Source organism: Cotesia typhae, unplaced genomic scaffold (assembly GCF_013202065.1).
Source record: "Cotesia typhae breed Kobodo isofemale line unplaced genomic scaffold, CoteBio_Ctyphae contig_20, whole genome shotgun sequence".
Classification (NCBI taxonomy): Eukaryota; Metazoa; Arthropoda; class Insecta; order Hymenoptera; family Braconidae; genus Cotesia; species Cotesia typhae.
Genome location: NW_027423725.1, coordinates 109,412 through 128,990, shown reverse-complemented (window position 1 = coordinate 128,990; position 19,579 = coordinate 109,412). Strand labels below are relative to the sequence as shown.

Genomic DNA, 19,579 nt, shown 5'->3' with positions numbered 1-19,579 from the left:
ATTTAATTTGAAATTTCAAATTTTTTTTCTAAATCAGAAATAAATTTTTTTAGTTTGAAAAAATAATTAAAAAAAATGTAAATAAATTTTAAATCATAAGAAAATTATTTAATTTTTCTTTAATGATTTTTTACTTTTTAAAATATTGTACAATTTAAATAAAATGTAATTATTTGTCGTAAAAAAATAAATTCGCAAAACAATAAATGTTTTTTTTTAATTATTAATTTTTAATAATAAAAAAAAAAAAAAAAAAAATTATTTTAAAAAAAAATTAAATTACAATTTTTTATCCATCGTATTTATATTAAGAAAGTGCCTTAATAAATTATTTTAAATAAAGTGATCTCAATACGACGATTAATCATTGATCACAGACTTTAGTTGATTTTTTTTTTCTATTTTTACATTATTTTTATAATTATATAGATGATTATTTTATTTTTTACAAAATTTTTAATGATTTTTTTTTTTTCTAATTTAAACATTAAATAATTTTTTTTTTTGAGCGAAATAAAATATTAGAAAGAAAAAATTTTTTTTGAGATATTAAATAATTAATCGTTGTAATCGGGCATTTAAATTTCATTAATATAGTAGTGTTAATTAATCTAAATATATAATTTATTTACAAACCTTAATTTAATAATAACTTTCATTATCAAATAATTATCTAAAAGTATATTACACATTTATACGTTAATAAATAACTTGATAAACAGTTGCTTTTTTATCCCCAGAACCGGTAACAATATATTTGTCGTCAGTTGAAATATCACAACTCAAAACTGATGATGACTCTTTCGACTAAAATAACAAAAATAAAATTATTAATAAAATAAAATATTTTTTGGGGTCATTCTGATTTTTAATTTAAAAAAAAAAATTTTTTTTACAGTTTTTTAAAGTAATAATATTTAAAAAAATTTATTTCTTCCCAATTTTGGGTTTAAAATTTAATATTTTACCAAAAATTCCTTTAATTTTGCCAATAATCATCAAAATAATTTTTTTTAAACAAAATTTAATTCTAACCACAAAAAATTTCCTATTTTTCCGGAGAATCCCAGAACTCAGCGCCATCTACCTTAAAATTTTCAAACTAAATTTTGTATCTAACCTAAAAAATTAAAAAAATTGCATTATTAATTTTTTTTGTAATAATTAGTATAAAAAATTTGCACTATTTTAATCTAAAAATTTATTTCTTCCCAATTTTGGGTTTAATATTTAACAAAAAATTCCTTTGATTTTCCTAATAATTATCAAAATAATTTTTTTTAACTAAAACTCAATCCTAACCAAAAAAAATTTCCCATTTTTCCGGGGAATCCCGGAACTTAGCCCCATCTACCTTAAATTTTGATAACTAAATCTTGTATCTTACCTAAAAAATTAAAAAAAATTGCACTATTAATTTTTTTTTGTTATAATTAGCTTAAAAAATTAATATCAAATTAATTTCTATGATAAAAATTTTTTTTTAGCGCGGGAACCAGAATGACCCTTCAAAAATATAAAAAAAAAAATTACCTGAAAAATAGAAGCACCATAAGGAGTCCTCCAGGCGTTTAACAAGTTATCTTTACCCGTGGACACAAACCACTTGCCGCAGTTAGCAAATTTTAAACTAAGCACACAAGATTCATGTAAGTGTAATTGATATTTATCAGTTTTATCAGCATGAATAACTTGAACATTAGAATTTTCCATTCCCACAGCGATCCAATCACCAGTAGGACAATAGCCCAAGGAGAATATCTGTGAAGTAAAGTCATGTTGCTGCAACTGTCTGCCTTGCCGTAGATCCCAGGACCTAACAGTATTATCCAAGCCTCCAGTCCACAATTTGGACCCATCGGAAGAAATATCAATGCAAGAGGCTCCATCAGTGTGTCCCTGAAATTGTCTGACCAGAGATTGATTCTGCAAATCCCAGACTGCGATATTGCCGTCGCTGCAGCAGCTGAAGCAGACTTTAGAGTCGGGAGATATTGCAAGCGCGTAACACGCCGGAGCTGTTGAAGTCAACTCAGCTTTTATGCGAGGTGTGGGACTTGCTAGGTCCCAAATACTCAATTGGCTTGCTTCACCACCAACTATCAGCGTCCTGTTGTCTGGCAATAATTTTACAGAGCGGATGTAATTGTCTCGCTGTAAACAATCTAGTTGTGATACTGGTTTTATTGAAGGCGCGGGCGCTGCTGGTGGTGGTGTTGATGCTGCTACTAATGCTGCGTCTGCTCCTGTTGTTGGCGCTGATGGTGTTATAGAAGAAGAACTGCTACTAGAAGATAATGATGATGAACAATCCATATCCCATACTTTAACGCATCCTTTACCTCCTGTGTAAACGTATTTTGTTGGGTTGGATATCGTTACAGCGCATACTACTTCTCCGTGGATTAATGTTGCTATTTGTCGGGCATGCCGGGGTATTCCTGGGCCTACTAGGGCGTCGGATGGAAAAGGTACTGGTTGCAAATTTCCTTCACCGTTCATATGAAATGAATATGCCCTGTAAAAATAAAAAAATTAATATTTATAAAGTAAAATATATCTGATTAAATTTGATTAAATATTCTGATCTTAAAAATTAATTAAATAAAAATCTTAAAAAATTACTAAATATTGACCAATTAAAAAATTTAATTTAATAAACTATAAATAAATACAATTTTACTTTATTAAATAATGAATTTTTTTGAATTGCACTGTACTGTCTTAAATATTGACATTTTCTAAATTATAAGCTCATCCTGATGTTTTACTCATCAAGAGCTTTCATTTGAGTACCCACATGCATTTTTTATATATTTTTCATATATACATATATATATATATATATATATATATATAAGTAAGTAATGTTCAATATTCGGAGCAATCGGCTGTAACGTTAATTATTACAATTAAATGTTTATTATTATATATTTTATAAACAAAAGTATTATAGTTTGTAAGTTAAAACTATAAAAAAAGGTAAACACTCGTTACAGCTGATAAACTCTTCCAATAAATTTATTTATCTTTATTTTATCTAAACTAGTCAATATTTAGAGCCTTTACTCTATTATAATTGTAAGTTTTAATATTAGCAAAAAATTTATAATCCTTTAGAATCTGTGAAAAATTTTTTAAAAAATAATTTTGAAGAATTTATTTAAAATTTAATTTTTTAATAAAATTTTTTATAAAACTTTGGATTTAATTAATAATTATATTTAATTCCATAAATTAAATATTTAAAAATTTTTTTTAAGATATTAATAAAAAATTCAATTAAATTTTTTTTAAAAAATTCTATTGGTCAATATTTATAAAAAAAATAAATACTTACGGTTTCCCACCTGGTATATTGTTAAAACCATTTGCAGATGGTACACGTACATGATTATCATATCCAAACTTAAAAATAAATAAATAATAATTAATATTTATTATTTAATTTATAATAAATTATATATTATATAATTATAATACAAACACTTACTAATGACGATGTTCTAGAATATGATAAGTTAGAATATGCGGAAGGTGATTGTGGTGGTTCACTGCCTCGGGAGTGCAAGCCCTGGTATCCCTGCGGTGAGGTTTGCTGCGAGGAGGCCGGATGGTAAACGCCTCGCGACGTTAAAGGTCCAAGGATTGCTCCCATAGTTGGGGTACAACTGCTCGGGGAGCTCTTGCTCGGCAAACCCACTGGCGTTCCCGGTTTGTCTGTCTGAATCCCAATTAATTAACAAATTCCATCTACATTTTTATTATTAAATAATTATTATTTATTTATTTGCCTTGCTGGTTGCAAGATCTTACTTCTTTACTTTTCAGTGAGGGTGTACTCCGTGCTGATGAACTTTCACTGCGAGACGAAGGCCGATCTTTAATTGATCCTCCTCCACTATTGTTGTTATTTATTGACGACAAAATACCGTGGTTGGTTGTTAAATTTATTTTTTCTAATGTTCCATTTTCTCGGTGATCTATATGATCTCCGTTAGTGTGTTGAGATGATCCATCCTTAAAAAAAAAAAAAATTATTTTAATTTTTTTTAATTAGTAAAATATAAAAAAAAAATTGTTTTTACTTATTACCTCATTAGCAACATCCACAACAAGATCTTGATCACTTTTTTCACCGTCGCTATCCTGAAAATTAATTTATATTTTTACATTATAAAAATTAAACATAAATATATCAAATAAATAATTTTTATAAATATATATGTTAAAGAGATAAACAAAAAATGAATGAATAGGTACTAGTGTGTGTTTTGCATGCTGGCTTATTTCCGTAAAACCACCTGTACGTGAAACGATTTTATTAAGCGGTTAAATTGCACTGTACTTTCTTAACGATTGACGTTTTTTAAATTATAAGCTCATCCCGATGTTACACTCGTCAAGAGCTTTCATTTGAGTACCCACATGCATTTTTGATATATTTTTCATATATACATATATATAAAATATATAAATATATAAAATATATGAAAAACTGATGTGGGTACTCAAATGAAAGGTCTCGATGAGTAGAATGTCGGGATGGATCTTCCGGTCCATTTGATGAAATTTCTTCCATTAGTTTTTACATTTTATGCTTTTCTTTTTTTTTTTTTTATTTAATATACAAATAATTCAAACAAAAAATTCGTTGATTAATATTTTTACAAAATAATAACATCACTTATTAAAGAGATAAATCTTTTAATTTTTCTTGTTAGTCGTTATTTATCTACTCAAGTATTTCATCTTTCCCGATAGGAAGATCGTTAAATATAAATTCCTTTTGTCTCGACAATTATTCTAGGACCTGTTATAAGTGGTTGCTTGGTTGCGTCTCTTATAATTCCATCTTATCTAAGACTTAATCTTTATTATATAATTTACAAGGAAATTCATTATAAAAATTCAAATTATAATTCAATATATTCCTTATAAATTATTTTAATTTTAATGTTTTGATATATTAAAAAAATTTTTTTTTTAGGAAAAAAATAATTCTTGAACCAAAAAAAATAATTAAAAAAATTTTTTTTTCGAATTATTTTTAGATTAAAAATTTTTTTACTCGAATCCAAACAATAAATCTCAAAAATATTTTTTTTTGTTCAAATTAATTTTTTTGTTTTGTGTAAAATTATTTTAGTAATAATAACAATAACAATAATAATAATAATAAATCTTATAATTATATCATAAAAATTTTCGTCATTTTATTCAATATTCGATAATAAAGTCAAGTGGTTTATATAAAGGGTTGTATAGCCGAATAATAGAGCTCTCCTTAATACACACAACGATCGTTTGGCCATGAAAGCGTTAAGATAAATATATATATATGTATAAAGAGGTTGATAATGATAATAGTCGGTGTGCAGTGGTCTCTTGGTCTGCTGAGTAGTCTATTATGTATAGGATAGGGTAGTGAAATAGACGGAGATGATTTAACATTTGTATCGTATTTAACAGTAGAATAGCTAGACAGGTCAAGTAATAACTGTATATAAATTTATAATAAATTTTATAATAAATTCCGAGCAATAAATAGTGAAAAGCAAGACAAATGTCAAAAAACAATTTATTGGTTCTATCTCATATTTTATTTTATTATTTTTTGTTTCTTTTACCCCCAACCCCCCACACTACAGCTATAACTATACAAGTATAAAACAAACCTTGGAGCTTATAGCTTGTATAGCTCATCGTCTTATGTAGTCTGTTATGTATCTGTATCTGTATCTGTATCTGGTTGCCACTACTACTACCTCTTTCGTCACTCTGTAATACCGCCGAAATCAATACTACCACACGTAGATTACTATATAGCGGTTTATTTATATGTATTAACTTATCTTCTTTGCACAAATTTATTTTATACAATGTTATTATCCGATATTAATTATAAGTCGAAGAAAAAGTGGCAATTGATGGAGATTTATTCAAATAAAATCACTGATAATTATAAAACTTAAATAAAAATTTAGAAAATATGTAAATAAATTTATATAATAAAATTTTATCAAATAGACCGGAAGATATAAAATTTATAATTTTTTTGTAAATATATAGATTGATAAGAGCCTATTTAATAAGCTTTCAAATAAATTTTACAGGAATTTAATAAGTTATCGAATTTAATATTAATTGCTTAAAGACCCACTAAAACTCACAATTTTATAAAATTTTTAAACTTTTAAATTGCTGTCATTTTTAAACTTATTGATCTAGGAAAATATTTAGCTATGTAAATTAAAGCTTATTAATAGAGCTTTCAGATAAAATTAACAGCAACTTAGTAAGTTATCGCATTCATAGTTATTACGCGGAGAGACAGTAAAAGTTTAAATTTTTCTTAATTTTTAAAAATTTATAATTGCTGTAATTTCTAAACTAACCGACCGATTTAGCTGATCTTCAAACTTAACCTTGGAAATCGTCCAAAAAATAAGTACGCTACGTTTTATGGAGATCCGATAAGAATTGTGTGAGTTATAATAGCGACAAGGCCGATTATATCGTATGTATATAAATACATACATGCATAAACTTTTGAACTAATGGTATTTTTTTGAACCAGCTCGACGAGCAGAGTCAGGAAATAGCGAAATTTTTGAAAATTTGCCTCATGAGGACAAAAACAATAGATTTATATGAAAATCTACTAATTAACGTCATTCATAACAGATTAATATTTATTATAAAAGTAGAATTGAGAAAGCTAAAGAAAGGGGTACTGAACAGAGCTCAAGGGTTGTTGCGTTGCTATCAAATAACAAAGTGAAACAAGTTAAAAAAAAAACTCTACTGCTGCTGATTGCTCAATAAAATAGCTATTGCTGATAATCGACAATCAAAAAAGACACTAAATTTCCGCTTATTTACTCGGTCAAAACTATTTTTCTTCAATATGACCTTAATTATTTTTTTGTAAAAATAAATTTTTAATGTAATTATCAAAAACTCTTTAATATGGTTTATAGGGCGTCCCTTGTTATAATTGTATAGCTCGGTGAATATCCTCAAGAATAAACGAAAAAAAAAAATAAATAAATAAAAAATAAAAAATAAAAAAAACATAAACAAGAAAAAAGGGTTGAATATAATATAATAAAATAAAATGGCAAGAGTATAAAAGCGTCAGAGGATAGTATAGATTTTTATGTCTACGAAAAATACAAAATGATGGATATAAACCTCACCATCTCTCACCCTGTTCACCCTTAAACGTCTCCTGCTCATCCCTTCTATCACAGTATTTCAGATTTCTCTCCTCCGTTATATTCTTACTAAACTCAATATTTCATCTTTCTCTCACTCGACAATTTTTCCCCTCCCCTTCTCCTACCTTCACTACACTACCCCAACCTTGACATTTTCCTCTTCGCCATCCGGAAGCTCAGAGCGAATGTTTTGTCATCATAGCCACCCTCATCCTCTTTCCTTTTCTCCACTGGCATCCCCTCTCCCCCTAACACCCCTCCTGTTACGTACCGGCTAGGCACAATTCATCCTTTTATATACCTCTATTTTTCCTTTTTTTTTACTTTTACAACCGCCATTTTTAAATCCCCACTCTTTACGCTCAAGTTTATTTTTCATTTTTCATTTCTTTCACATTTTTTATAATTTTTATTATATATATATATATATATATATATATATATATATATATATATATATATATATATATATATATATATATATATATATGAAGAATAAAGAATAATGTGTGCATCTCGGAATTTTCAAACTCTCCCTCTCCCTTTTGCTAAGATATAAACAAGTATATGTATATAGTACATATGTGTTGAATATATTTTTATCCAATACTTTTACCACTTCTATTTCATTCCATTTCTTCTCCAGCTTACTTTTTCTTTTCGTTCCTTTTTTACATGTTATATTTTCTTCCTTTGCTTACTTTTTTATTGTTTGCTCAAGTTATTTATACTAAATTTTATTTTATTTTTAATTTTCCTCGCTTGTAACCTTGTAAAAACATAGATCATGTTTTTGAGTACAAGTAAGAAATTTAAAAAAAAATTAATCAAGTTTTGCAATTAATAATTATTTAAGGTAAAAGCCCTAAATATTGACACTCTAAATTATTTTTAAATATATTTAATTATCTGTAATAAAAATAACTATCATATAAATTTTTATTAAATTCTAATTAACTAAAAAATTGAAAAAAATTACTGTCAGTTCTAAATATTAAATATTAATTATTAAAAAAAAAATAAAGTTAGCACCAGTTCATCAAACCAGCTTACGAGCGTTTATTTTTTTAACAACTTTGATTAGAAAAGCATTTTTTTAAATGCCGAGTTTAAATTAATTTCTTCATCTAATTATATGATCTTTTTTTTTTTTTTTTTTTTTTTTTTTTTTAAATTAACAATATATGAAAAATTTATAAAATTGAATAATCGAAATTAATTTTATGCTTTATAATATTTAAATAATGGGTCTCAATAACTAGTTGATAATTTATAAGTGTGAATCTCATATTGACAGCGCTATCACGCCTTTTTTTTACTTAAACCTAAAAAATTAACTGTAAGAGTTTGAACTCTTCTGATTAAATAAATTAATTTTTATATTTTTAAAAGTAATTAATCATTTATGGAAATTATTATTAATAAACTTTAATAATAACTTTCGATAAATAAGAATAAGCAGATGATTCGACGCATGCTTAGTATAGGTGTCAATAATTGGTGTATCCGGATACTCTATTTAATTATTTAAAATTAATAAGTAAATATCAGTGATTATCATTTTAAAAAAAGAAATTGATTAGTAAAAACATTACTTGAGACATTACCACAAACAAAATTCAACGATATTGATATTTGATTGCTTAAAAAAAATAAAATCATAACTTTGTCTCTAATAGTGTCAATAATTGGGGCTTTTATCTTATTTTTTAATAATTAATAAATTATTTATTAACTGTTAATAAATAATTTATCAACTGTTCTTAAATATTTATTAAATTCTATGATGTTAAAAAATAATTTATTAATAATTAATAAAGCTTGTTAAATATAAATAAATCCTTCAATCAGTGCATCTATCTTTTTTTTATAAATGTAATAGTTTAATTGCACAATAATTGAAAAAGTCCGATTAGAGTAACAATTTAATTCTAATTTATTAAAAAAAAAAAAAATATATATATATATATATATATATATATATATATATATATATATATATATATATATATATATATAAAATAAAATGTCACGAATAAAAATCAACGATGAAGAAATAAAATTAAAAAATATAGCGAAACCACCCTTATGTGCTCATCCTCAATTTATTTCTTCTTTTACCTCATCCCATCATTCTATTTTTTTTTTTTTCTTATTTTGCTGCTGCTATCCACCACCTCTTTATTCTTATATTTATTATTATTATTATTGTTATTGCTGTGTTTTTTTGTTATTTGTTTTAAATTTTTTTATCTCCTACCCTTTTTTCGTTATTTCTCATCCCCAGCAGCTCGAGCCAAATAAATTACACCGCTTCGTGACGCGAAAAAATCCAACGAGTTGCGCGAGGAGTGAGTGAGTAAGGACAACCGTTAAACGTCAGAAGTAAAAGAAAAATTATAACAACAATAATAATTATTGTTATTATTATTATTTCTTTATAGATAGAATAAAATAAATTAAAGAAAAGAAAAATAGTTTAAAAGAAAAGTTAAAAAAAAAAAAAAAATAAAGTATGCAAGAAAGATAAAATAAAGAGTACTCTGTTGTACTAGTGGCATTACGGTCTGCTTTAATTGGTTCGACGTGGTTAGATAAAAAATTAAAACCTTGCTTTCCATTCCACTAATTTTACGTTCTAAATAATTTTATTTATTAATTTTTATTTTTTAAAAATTATTAAAAAAATAAGCAAAATTTTGTAGCCATTTTTTTTTGAAAAAATGATTACAAAAAAATTAAAAAAAAAAAATTTTTTTTTAAATATTTTTAAAAATAAAAAAAAATTTAGAGCGAAAAAATAAATATAAATTAAAATAATTTTTTAATAAATAAAATAACTTACATGAGAAAGAGTTTTATCTTCTTTACGTCGTTTAACGTCGCCTTCAATGTCCGGCGTACGTAAATGAAATTTATCATCTCCAGGTGATAGAGAACGTCTGGTCAATCGTTCATCAGTAAGTGTAATTGATTTACGACCTTCAGGGGTTTCATTAGCAACCAGGCGATGCTGCTGATGTTGACTCTGCTGCTGTTGATTCTGTTGCTGCTGCTGCTGCTGCTGCTGCAATTCTGATGATTTAAGCAACGCTTGAGCTTGAACTGCTGCCGCGGTGACAGAAGCAGCGGCTGCTGTGGGATGCGACGGTGATGGTCCTGTCAAATGAGTTGGCACTACTCCACCTCCAGCTACTGCCGCCGCGGCTGCGGCCGCACTTGCGAAACCCAAAAGACTTGCTGCTGGTGGTACTACTCCTCCATGTGGCATTTGTTGGGCATGAATTTGTTGCTGTAATAATATTTTTTATAATTAATAATTATTCATTTTATTTTTAATATTTATAAGTTTTAATTTACTTACTAATAATTGTTGTAATCCTTGCTGTTGTTGTTGCTAAAAAATAAAATTATTATTATTATTTTTTATTTAATAAAAAAATTATATTGTGCTTTTTTTTTAATAAGAATTTTACTGCAAAAAATTTATTAAAAATTTTAGTGCAAAAAATTTTATAAATTAAAAGGTACAATTAAAAAAAAAATGTAAAAAATTTTTCTAAATAAGATAATATAATGATAATAAATTTAGCAGACATTTAAAAATTTTTTTAATTTTTCTTATTGAAAAATTAGTAAAAAAAAAAATTTTTTTAAAATTCTACTTGTAAAAAATTTGAAAAATTGTACATGCAATATTTCAAAAATTTTTTTTTAATTCTTATTGCATTAAATTAATTTAATTAAAAAAAAAAATATTTTATTTTACATAAATTTTTAAATTAAAATCTATTAATATAAATAAAAAATAAAAAATAAAAAAATAATAATAAATAACAATGATAAAAAATAATGAGTAATTACCCCTATAATGGCATTAAGTTCGGTCATGGTCACTTGTTTAGCTCGTTCAACAGCATTTAACACTTGCTGTTGATGCTGTAAGCCATGCTAATTATCATGTTATGTTTTTGTATTTATTTATTAATTTTTTTTATCTTGAAATTTTATCCAAAAATTCTCCTACAATTAATTTTAATTAATAAAATTAATTATATTTAACTTACCTCTTGTGGGAGAGCCGGCATCATTTGGGAGATGATTACATTTAGCCTCTTAGCAATTTCAGTCTGCAAAAAAAAAAAAAGTTATAAAAATTGCTATTTATTTTGGCATTAAAAAAATAATAAATAAAATAAAAAGTAGAAACAATAGCAATAAAAAAAAATATTTGTCCTGGAAATAAAAAATAAAAAATACATTCACAGACTGACCAATAGGATATAACTCATCCAACCTGACATGTCATCCATTTTTCTTTCCTTGAAATTTTTTATTTTTCCATTTATCTCTATCTCTACTACCCTTCATATCCCCTTCCTCCGTCTCTCCTCACTCAATCCCATTCCATTCCCTTCCCCTCTTATCCCTCTTTGTCTATCACCCCCTTTCCCAGCCCACTCCACCCCACGAAAGCCCTCTCAATATATACATTTATATTTTATATTTTTATTTTCTTTTACTTGTACTACTTTTATCCACAACCATCAAGAGTGAAAAAAAAAAATAAATAAATAAAACCAAAAAGAATGTTTTTTATTTTTTATCTTCACAATTTTTATTTCATATTTCTAACTATTTCTCTATACGCAAAAGTGTTTCTGTTTTAGAGTGAGATCGAATGATTTAGTGAGTAAAAAAAAGATGCAATTGGAGATAGAGGTGTATAACGTGAGGGGATAAAAGGGTGGACGAGAAATAAAAAAAAAATAAAGGGTTTGCTGCAGTGGTCTACAGGCAAAAGAGGATGGCAACGATGACATCGATTTTTTTACCCGTTACTAATCTCAATGCTATCTTTTATTTTTTTATTTTTTAAATATATCTATACTTTCCCTCATCTCGCTGGGAGCCTCGCCTCACCCTCTAACAAACCCCCCCCCCCTTTTTTTTTTTCATCCTGCCCTAGCACCCATTCGTTTACTGAGAGAATCGTTCGTTCGTTCATACGTCGATGCTTGCACTATAGTGCATGTGCATCCTACACACATTCAGCTGAAAGAAATAACTATTTTTCCGTCGCTCTTTCTATTCGTTTTCGTTTTATTTATTTATTTTTTTTAAGCTTTTCGATTAGTTTTTTTTAATCATTTTTTTACGGACCTTTTTGATGGTAAATTAAAACGAACAAAAAGAAATTAATAACATGCTATAAAGTAAAATAATTATTTCGAAATTTAAAAAGCGGTCTTTCTAGAATGTTTTGTTATTTTTTTCAAGCTTCGCTTGAAAAAATTCCAACTAATTTTGAGCTCTTCGAGCTCAAAAATTCAAACGATTATTTAGAAATTTTTTAAGGGCTAGAATTTTTGAACTTGTCGTTCGATTTTGACTTGCTTGGCGGCATTCGACTTAGTTTTTCAAGTACAAAAAAGTGTCGCTGATGTCTGGAGTTGATTAGTCAAATATTTTGAAAGTTATTTAGAAAAAACTTAAAAAAAATGTATTTTTAGTTTTTATTTTTTGAATTTCTTTGAAAGGGCTCTGGCGATTGACTTTAAAATCTAATCAGATCGAAGTCTCAATGAACACTTTAGAACGCCGTGTCGGTCATCTCGATCGGTTGATTCGTTCCAAAGATATCCTACGGCAAAATTTTATTTACATACATACACACGGCCGGACGTCCAGCCGGGAATAGTCGGAACAGCTTCCTAAGACCTCAAAACCTCGAGATCTGATAAAAAAAACTCTTATTCTCAAAATTCCACCGAAATCAATAACTCGGTATTTTTTAAAAAAATTAATTTTCAAAGCGGGAAGTTTAAAAATGTCAAAGTTCTTGGAAAAACTACTGATAAAAAATAAAATAACTTTATTATCGAAATATCTTTCTCAAGTTTCTAATTTTTTATTGGAAATAAATTAATAAAAGTCGTAACTTTGAATAACTGGATAATAAAGTAGAATAGGTTTTATCGGTGTAATAAGTAGAGTATAAAAAAAATCAAGTATATATAAATTAATATATATCTATATATGTATTAAAATTTTCCAGTTTAATTAATTTTTCTTAAAGTTATACTCGTAGATAAAAAAATCTTCCACCTCATAAATTAGGAATTATATAAAAATATTAAATGATTATTTAAGAAAGAAATTTGATGAAAATTCTTACTCTCAAAATAAATGACTTACTATTTTTTAAAAAATTAATTTTCAAACTGGAACACCTTAAAAATATTAATATCAATAAATTATAATCAATTTTATATGACAGTAGATATTATTAATATAAAACGAAATAATAAAAATAAGTATTTAAAAGTATATGAGAATAGTTTTAAATTGGAATTCAGCCAACAAATTCACATTTAGTCGGCTAACAAGTAACAAAAGTGGTTGCTTGCTGCTTGCTGCTTGCTATATAGGGTGTAAAGTACATTAAGCAAATTGTCAAGAAACTAGAATTAAATGCCAAAATAAAAGTGAAATAAAAAATATATTGCTCAAAGATTTATTTTATTAATTATTTATTAGTAAAAAAAAAATTCATCTTACCTGTTTATGCATTTCCATATTCAGACCATAAGACATCTCGTAATACTGCAAATAAATAAACAAAAAAAATTATTAAAAATTGGATTTAATTTTTAAGTAAATAAGAACAAAATTTTACTTATAATTAAATTAAAAAATAATAATATTTGAGAAGGTTATTCAAAATAGAAGTAAACTAACATCAACTGCTTTTAACAATATATACTTCACTTGTATAGCATTCAATTTCCTGTAAGCATAATAAATATGTATATATACTGTTGTATGACAGCATTCATGTCTATTAAAATCATCGGACTATCTTATATGAGTGTGTAATATTTATTACTTTTTTTTTTTTTATTATTTATACTCAAAATTTTAAAAATAAAAATAATTAAATTGTTAAAAATGTTAATATTAAATTTTGGAAAATTATTATTAATAAATACAATTTATAATTATTTAATAATTTATTAATAATAATTAGTATTATTATTATTATTATTAATAAAAATACTTACCATAACATAATGCCTCTGCATTTCAGTTTTTTCATTCGCTAATTTTTCATATTCGAGCTTAAGCCTGTAAAAGATTAAAAAAAAAATTTTTTTTAATTAAACTGATGAATTTAATATTAATTTTTTATTATGTACACATTTATATATAAGTCTCTCTCGCACGTTTACTCTTGGGAATTTCAACATTTTAAATTCACGGCAACCCTCTAAGGGAAGTAAAGTATAAAGAAAGAAATAAAGCAAATATATATATATATATAAAAAAATAAAGTAGATAAAGGAGATAGAATATAAAATAATTTGTAAAGGTCAAAGTTAAAAATAATAAAAATATATTTTATAAAACTTTCATTAGAAAAATTTTTTTTAAACTAATTTAAAAGAAAATAATTGATAATTACGTGTGATATTGTTGTTGAATGAAATTAAATTCTTCTTTTATTCTTTCACATGTTTCAGCAACACTTGTGCGTCCAGTCGCAGCCCCAGAACCTCCACCAGCACCCTGTTGACAAAGAATAATTTATTAATAAATAATAAGTCATGATCTATATTATTAAGAGGATAAGCTAAATTTTGTGGCCAGTGTATTTATATGATAAAATGGGTTTTTATGGTTAAATTAAAAAATTGCCTTGTGTCTTGTGAAATATTGAAATTTTTAAAGATATAAGCTCATTTTGATGTTACACTCTTCAAGACCTTTCATTTGAGTACCCACATCAATTTTTTATATATTTATATATTTTATATATATGTATATATGAAAAATATATCAAAAATGCATGTGGGTACTCAAATGAAAGGTCTTGAAGAGTGTAACATCAAGATGAGCTTATATCTTTAAAAACATCAATAGTAAAAAAAGTACAGTGTGATTTAACAAAAATCATTAATTTAATAAAGCAAAATTTTATTTATTTATAGTTCTCATTGAAGTCACACAGTGACTACAAGGTTGCTAATTTATCAATTAATACTAAAAAAAAAAATAAATAATAAAATTTTATTTAATTTTTATCAGAGAATGATTTTGGCCACTTGTTGATCCACGTGGCTTGCGATAGAGATAAATATATATCGCACAGAGGGTTTAAATTTAGTATTCGTGTTTTAGTTAATACATACACATACAGACTCATTTAAAATTTTCTCTTTATCTGTCATCCTATCATTTATCACTCTATTCTCATACCGGGTAGTTTGGACACTTGTTGCAATCATTAATAAAAATCATCAATTAATTAAAAAAAAATTTTTTTTTTTATTATTAAAAATACAAAAATTTATTTTAATAATTAAATGATTTTTATTTAAAAAAAGTAACAATGTCTACTAAATACTTGACTTGAATCTCATTATCTTAGCAAGAGTCACACAGAGGGTTATAAAGGTGAGTAGACTGTTGTATCTATATATATATACAATCGTTTTCCAATAATCTGCGAATCGATATGCTTTCTTTTTCTCACTTATTTTCTTTATTTTTATCTTCATTACTTGATTTTATTTCTTCTCTTTTTTTTTTTGTTTTTTATCTCACTTACTTACTCACCCTTTTTCACTCTCTTTTATTATATTTTTTTCTCAAACAGGGTATCTTTTTTCTACCGAGATATATCTTTGTCCGTGTAAACTGTGAAAAGGTAGACAGAACGATAGTCGAGGTTGAAACTAATTAATTTGTAAGATCAAGAAAATAAAAATAAAAATTACATTAATTTCAAATAAATATAAAAAAATTATTTAGCATTAATAATTTTCTTTTTTTTAATAATTATATTATTGTAGTTTTTTTTTTTTTAACATAAAATTATTAAAATGGAATAAAAATAAAGCTTCGAGCATAAAGCTTTTTAATTTACTTCATTCTCGTCTCTGGCAATTCGACGAACAATTAGCTCGGACGTAATTTGATTAGCAATTGTCATTCGTGGATAAAAAAAATTTTTATTCTCCTATTTTTTAATTTACGTTGTATATATATATAGTTCCTCTCTGGACTTTTATATTCTTTTATGCTCAACTTCACAGTCGATAAATTTTTTTTATTTTACCTCAATTTTTTTTAATGCCTACACTGTACTTTTTTAAATATTTTTTTAAGGACACTGATAGAAGGATTTGTTTATATGTAATTAGCTTTATTAAATGTTAATTAATCATTTTTTAACATCATAGGATTTAATAAATGTTCTTTCCTTCTAAACAAATATTTATTGAATATTAAAAAATATTTATTAAAATTTAAAAATGACAAAAGAGCGTATTACAGCAGCTAGATAGGGTTTTATGCTAAAAGGGCGTATAAAAAAATTTTTTTCGCCATTCAATTTAGAACTGCTCAAACCGTAAAGATTTGTCAGAAAAAATTTTTCAGCAACCATGTTAGATATCGCAACTGTTTTTTTTTTTTCTTTTTCAATTAAAATTATAAACAGAATTTGTATTAAAATTGTAATAATAATCTTTAAAAATACCCGAAGGTAAAAGACTCAGTTATTGACACTTGCAATAAATCCTTCTATCAGTGTATTTATCGAAAATTGCAACAATATAAAATTATAAATAATTTTAATAGCTTAAAAAAAAATTGTGTAATTTTAAAGAGATAAATATAAAAAAATAAAAATAAAAAAAGACTTTTTTTCACACCCTTCGGTAAGTGTATTTACTGAGTTTAAGGGGCGTAGAACCATGATAAGGAGGGTTGAGAGACAGGATAATTGTTTGTTCTAACCCCCAGCTTTTCTCTTCACTCTCCTCAAGTTATCATTTTTTTTTCTCTATTTATTTTATATTACTTCAATTCGTAGCTTTTGTAAAAATATATAATATTAAATAATAAATAAAAAGTATACTTACGGGAGCGGCTGGATGTCTCGCCGGTGCGGAGTACATTTCAATTGTCAAAATATATTTTCAATTAAAGAAATTATATAGACTGAGTTACTTTGGATCATTGCATTGTTAAAAAAGTTTATTGTTATACCAATTTGTTAGTATTACTGTTAACGGTGTGTTAATAATGCAATTGTTATTGAGCATATTACTCAGCTGAACCACAGGATATTGATAATCGATCTAAGTCACCATCAAAACCATACGGCTTAAACATAATTAAGATTCTAATACTAAAATTAATTATTAATATTTTTTTATTATTAATAATCACTGTTGTGGGTTGTGACAAATTTGTCCGAATTTTTTGAAGAAAAACTTTCACAATTTTCACTTTTATTATTTTATTTTTTTACCGAACTTGAGTAATCTGTAACATAAAAAATAAAATAAAATTATTATCAATTTTATTATGATTATTAATTATTAATTATAAATTACAAAAATATTTTTATTTAATTTTTTAAATAAAATATTTAAATATTTATGACAAAATTAATGATTTGAAATTTTTATAAAAAATTGTAAAATTTTTTTTTTTAATTTATAATTTATATTTTAAAAAATATTAAAAGCAAAAATTTATTTTAAAATAATTAAATTTGACTTTTTATAAAAATTATCATTTTTTTTTCTGCCATGACACTTAAATCAGCTGACACTTGACAGTTATTTAATTAATTTGTTTTTTAAATAAACTAAATTTAGAAAATTATTTTTTAAAAATGTCATTTCTAATTTTAAAAAATTTCTACAAGTCAATTTTTTTTTCCATATTTTATTTGTAAAAAAAATTATTAAAATTCTAATATATCTTCTAAATTAATTAAAAATTTTTTTTTTATTAATTAAATTGAAGAAAAAACATATTTTACAAAATTGCACGTGTAATTTTTTTAATTTTCTGCATGTGAATTTTTTTTAATTAATTTTTTTAATAAAAATAATTCAAAAAATTTTTAATTAATTTCTACAAGTCTATTTTTTTAATAATTTTTTTTGCTATAATTTATTTGTTAAAAAAAATTAAAACAATTGTAAAGTGACAGCTAAATTTACTATCATTTTCTAAAATCAATTTATTTTTTAAGAAAAATCTAAAAACTGTCAAGTGTCTTTTAATTTCAGTATTAAAATACAAAAAAAAAAAAATTTAAAACAACTGTCACTTACCCAAAAGCTAAATAATCCAAAACATTGTAAACAAATGTATCTATCCACAATTAATTAATTTAATTACAATTGCTATTTAATGGCGTGCAAAAAAAATAAAAAAACACATGCAAAAAAAATACTGAGTTAGTTTATAAATTAAAAGTTAATTATTTCTTGAGTAATTAATTTAAATTTGAAGATTTTAAATTATATAACACATCTAACTACGAGGAGTAAACGTTCACACACCGGCATCACGGTAACGACTAACCGAAAACTGAAAACCGAACTACCGAACGAAAACTAACCAAACCAACACGATTAACACGAGCAACACCACCAACACTAACCCAGGCCAATAATGGCGTCTTTTAACGTGTGCGCACGGTATATTCTTCTTTTCTTTTATTTTCTTTTATGCGCGTGTTCCGAATATATATCTACTAGCTATTGTCCAAGCAGCTGTAAAATATAAACTCAAGTTTCAGCGCCTCTAGCGGTGGATAAATTTTAAATTTTTTATTTCGCGCCATTTTTAGTTACCTTTTTTGCCTGTAGAGGCGCTTGATCTAATTCTTTGTGAATTCTGAAGTTAGCTGTTAGCTGTCAATTAAAAAAATTTTTTTGACAAATTAATTACAATAAAAAAATGCTTCTAAAAGTTTTTATTAATTTTTACATGTGAAACTTTTTAATTAATTTGTTTTTTTAATAATTTAATTACTATAAAACTCCAAAAAATTTTTTAAATCTCAACTTCAGTGTTATCGACATTTTTAATTTTTTTTTTTTCATTTATTAATTTAGATCTAAAAAATATTTTTAAAAAATTGCACTTACCTCTAGTTTTTCAAGTTTTTTAAAAATAAAATTTTTTTTTTATTTATTTGTAATGATTTTTCAATTAAGATAAACTTTTAAAATTTTCAGATGTCGGCCAACTTAATTTTCATAATTTTTGTAAGTATTTTTTTACTGACAATTTAATTGATAAAATTAAAAATTAAAAATTATTGAACATCAGCTGATTTTTGTATTATAAATAATTTTTAAAAATTTTCACATGTGGAATTTTTTAATTAAAATTTTTTTTTTTTTTATAATAATTAAATTGTTTTAAAATTATTAAAAAATTTCTAATGTCTGCCTTGTCATTACAGATAACAACGCATGCGTTAAATCTAGGAGCGAATTCAAACTTGCTTTCAACTGCCGGTAGCCGGGAGAATCTTCAAG

General features: G+C 25.0%; 1 protein-coding gene across 4 annotated transcripts; it reads right to left on the bottom strand.

Moving 5' to 3' along the window:
- Nucleotides 1–306: 306 nt before the first annotated feature.
- Nucleotides 307–18,743, bottom strand: Gro (TLE family member transcriptional corepressor groucho). Of its 4 annotated transcripts, none has more exons than XM_074259780.1 (15): nucleotides 18,362–18,743; nucleotides 17,153–17,558; nucleotides 14,689–14,792; nucleotides 14,288–14,351; nucleotides 13,785–13,829; nucleotides 11,291–11,353; nucleotides 11,088–11,174; nucleotides 10,588–10,620; nucleotides 10,069–10,515; nucleotides 4,096–4,149; nucleotides 3,817–4,020; nucleotides 3,494–3,724; nucleotides 3,341–3,408; nucleotides 1,534–2,518; nucleotides 307–807 (listed from the first exon to the last, which is right to left on the bottom strand). In XM_074259780.1, the coding sequence occupies exons 2-15, from the start codon at nucleotides 17,186–17,188 to the stop codon at nucleotides 700–702; spliced, it is 2,529 nt and encodes an 842-aa protein (XP_074115881.1). In that variant the 5' UTR covers nucleotides 17,189–17,558; nucleotides 18,362–18,743; the 3' UTR covers nucleotides 307–699. The 4 variants fall into 4 exon arrangements, with proteins under 4 accessions (XP_074115881.1, XP_074115883.1, XP_074115882.1 ...); XM_074259782.1 differs by having other exon boundaries at nucleotides 11,088–11,153; XM_074259781.1 differs by having other exon boundaries at nucleotides 11,088–11,162; nucleotides 18,362–18,742.
- Between the last annotated feature and the right edge of the window lie 836 nt (nucleotides 18,744–19,579).

Bases quoted from the DNA above. Each gene is read 5' to 3' on its own strand.
- Gro (XM_074259780.1), bottom strand. From the start codon at position 17,188: ATGTACTCCGCACCGGCGAGACATCCAGCCGCTCCC. The intron at 13,830-14,287 runs GTAAGTATTTTT...ATTTATTTGCAG, and splicing joins TGCAGAGGCATTATGTTATG to TATTACGAGATGTCTTATGG. The intron at 10,516-10,587 runs GTAAGTAAATTA...ATATTATTACAG, and splicing joins AAGGATTACAACAATTATTA to CAACAAATTCATGCCCAACA.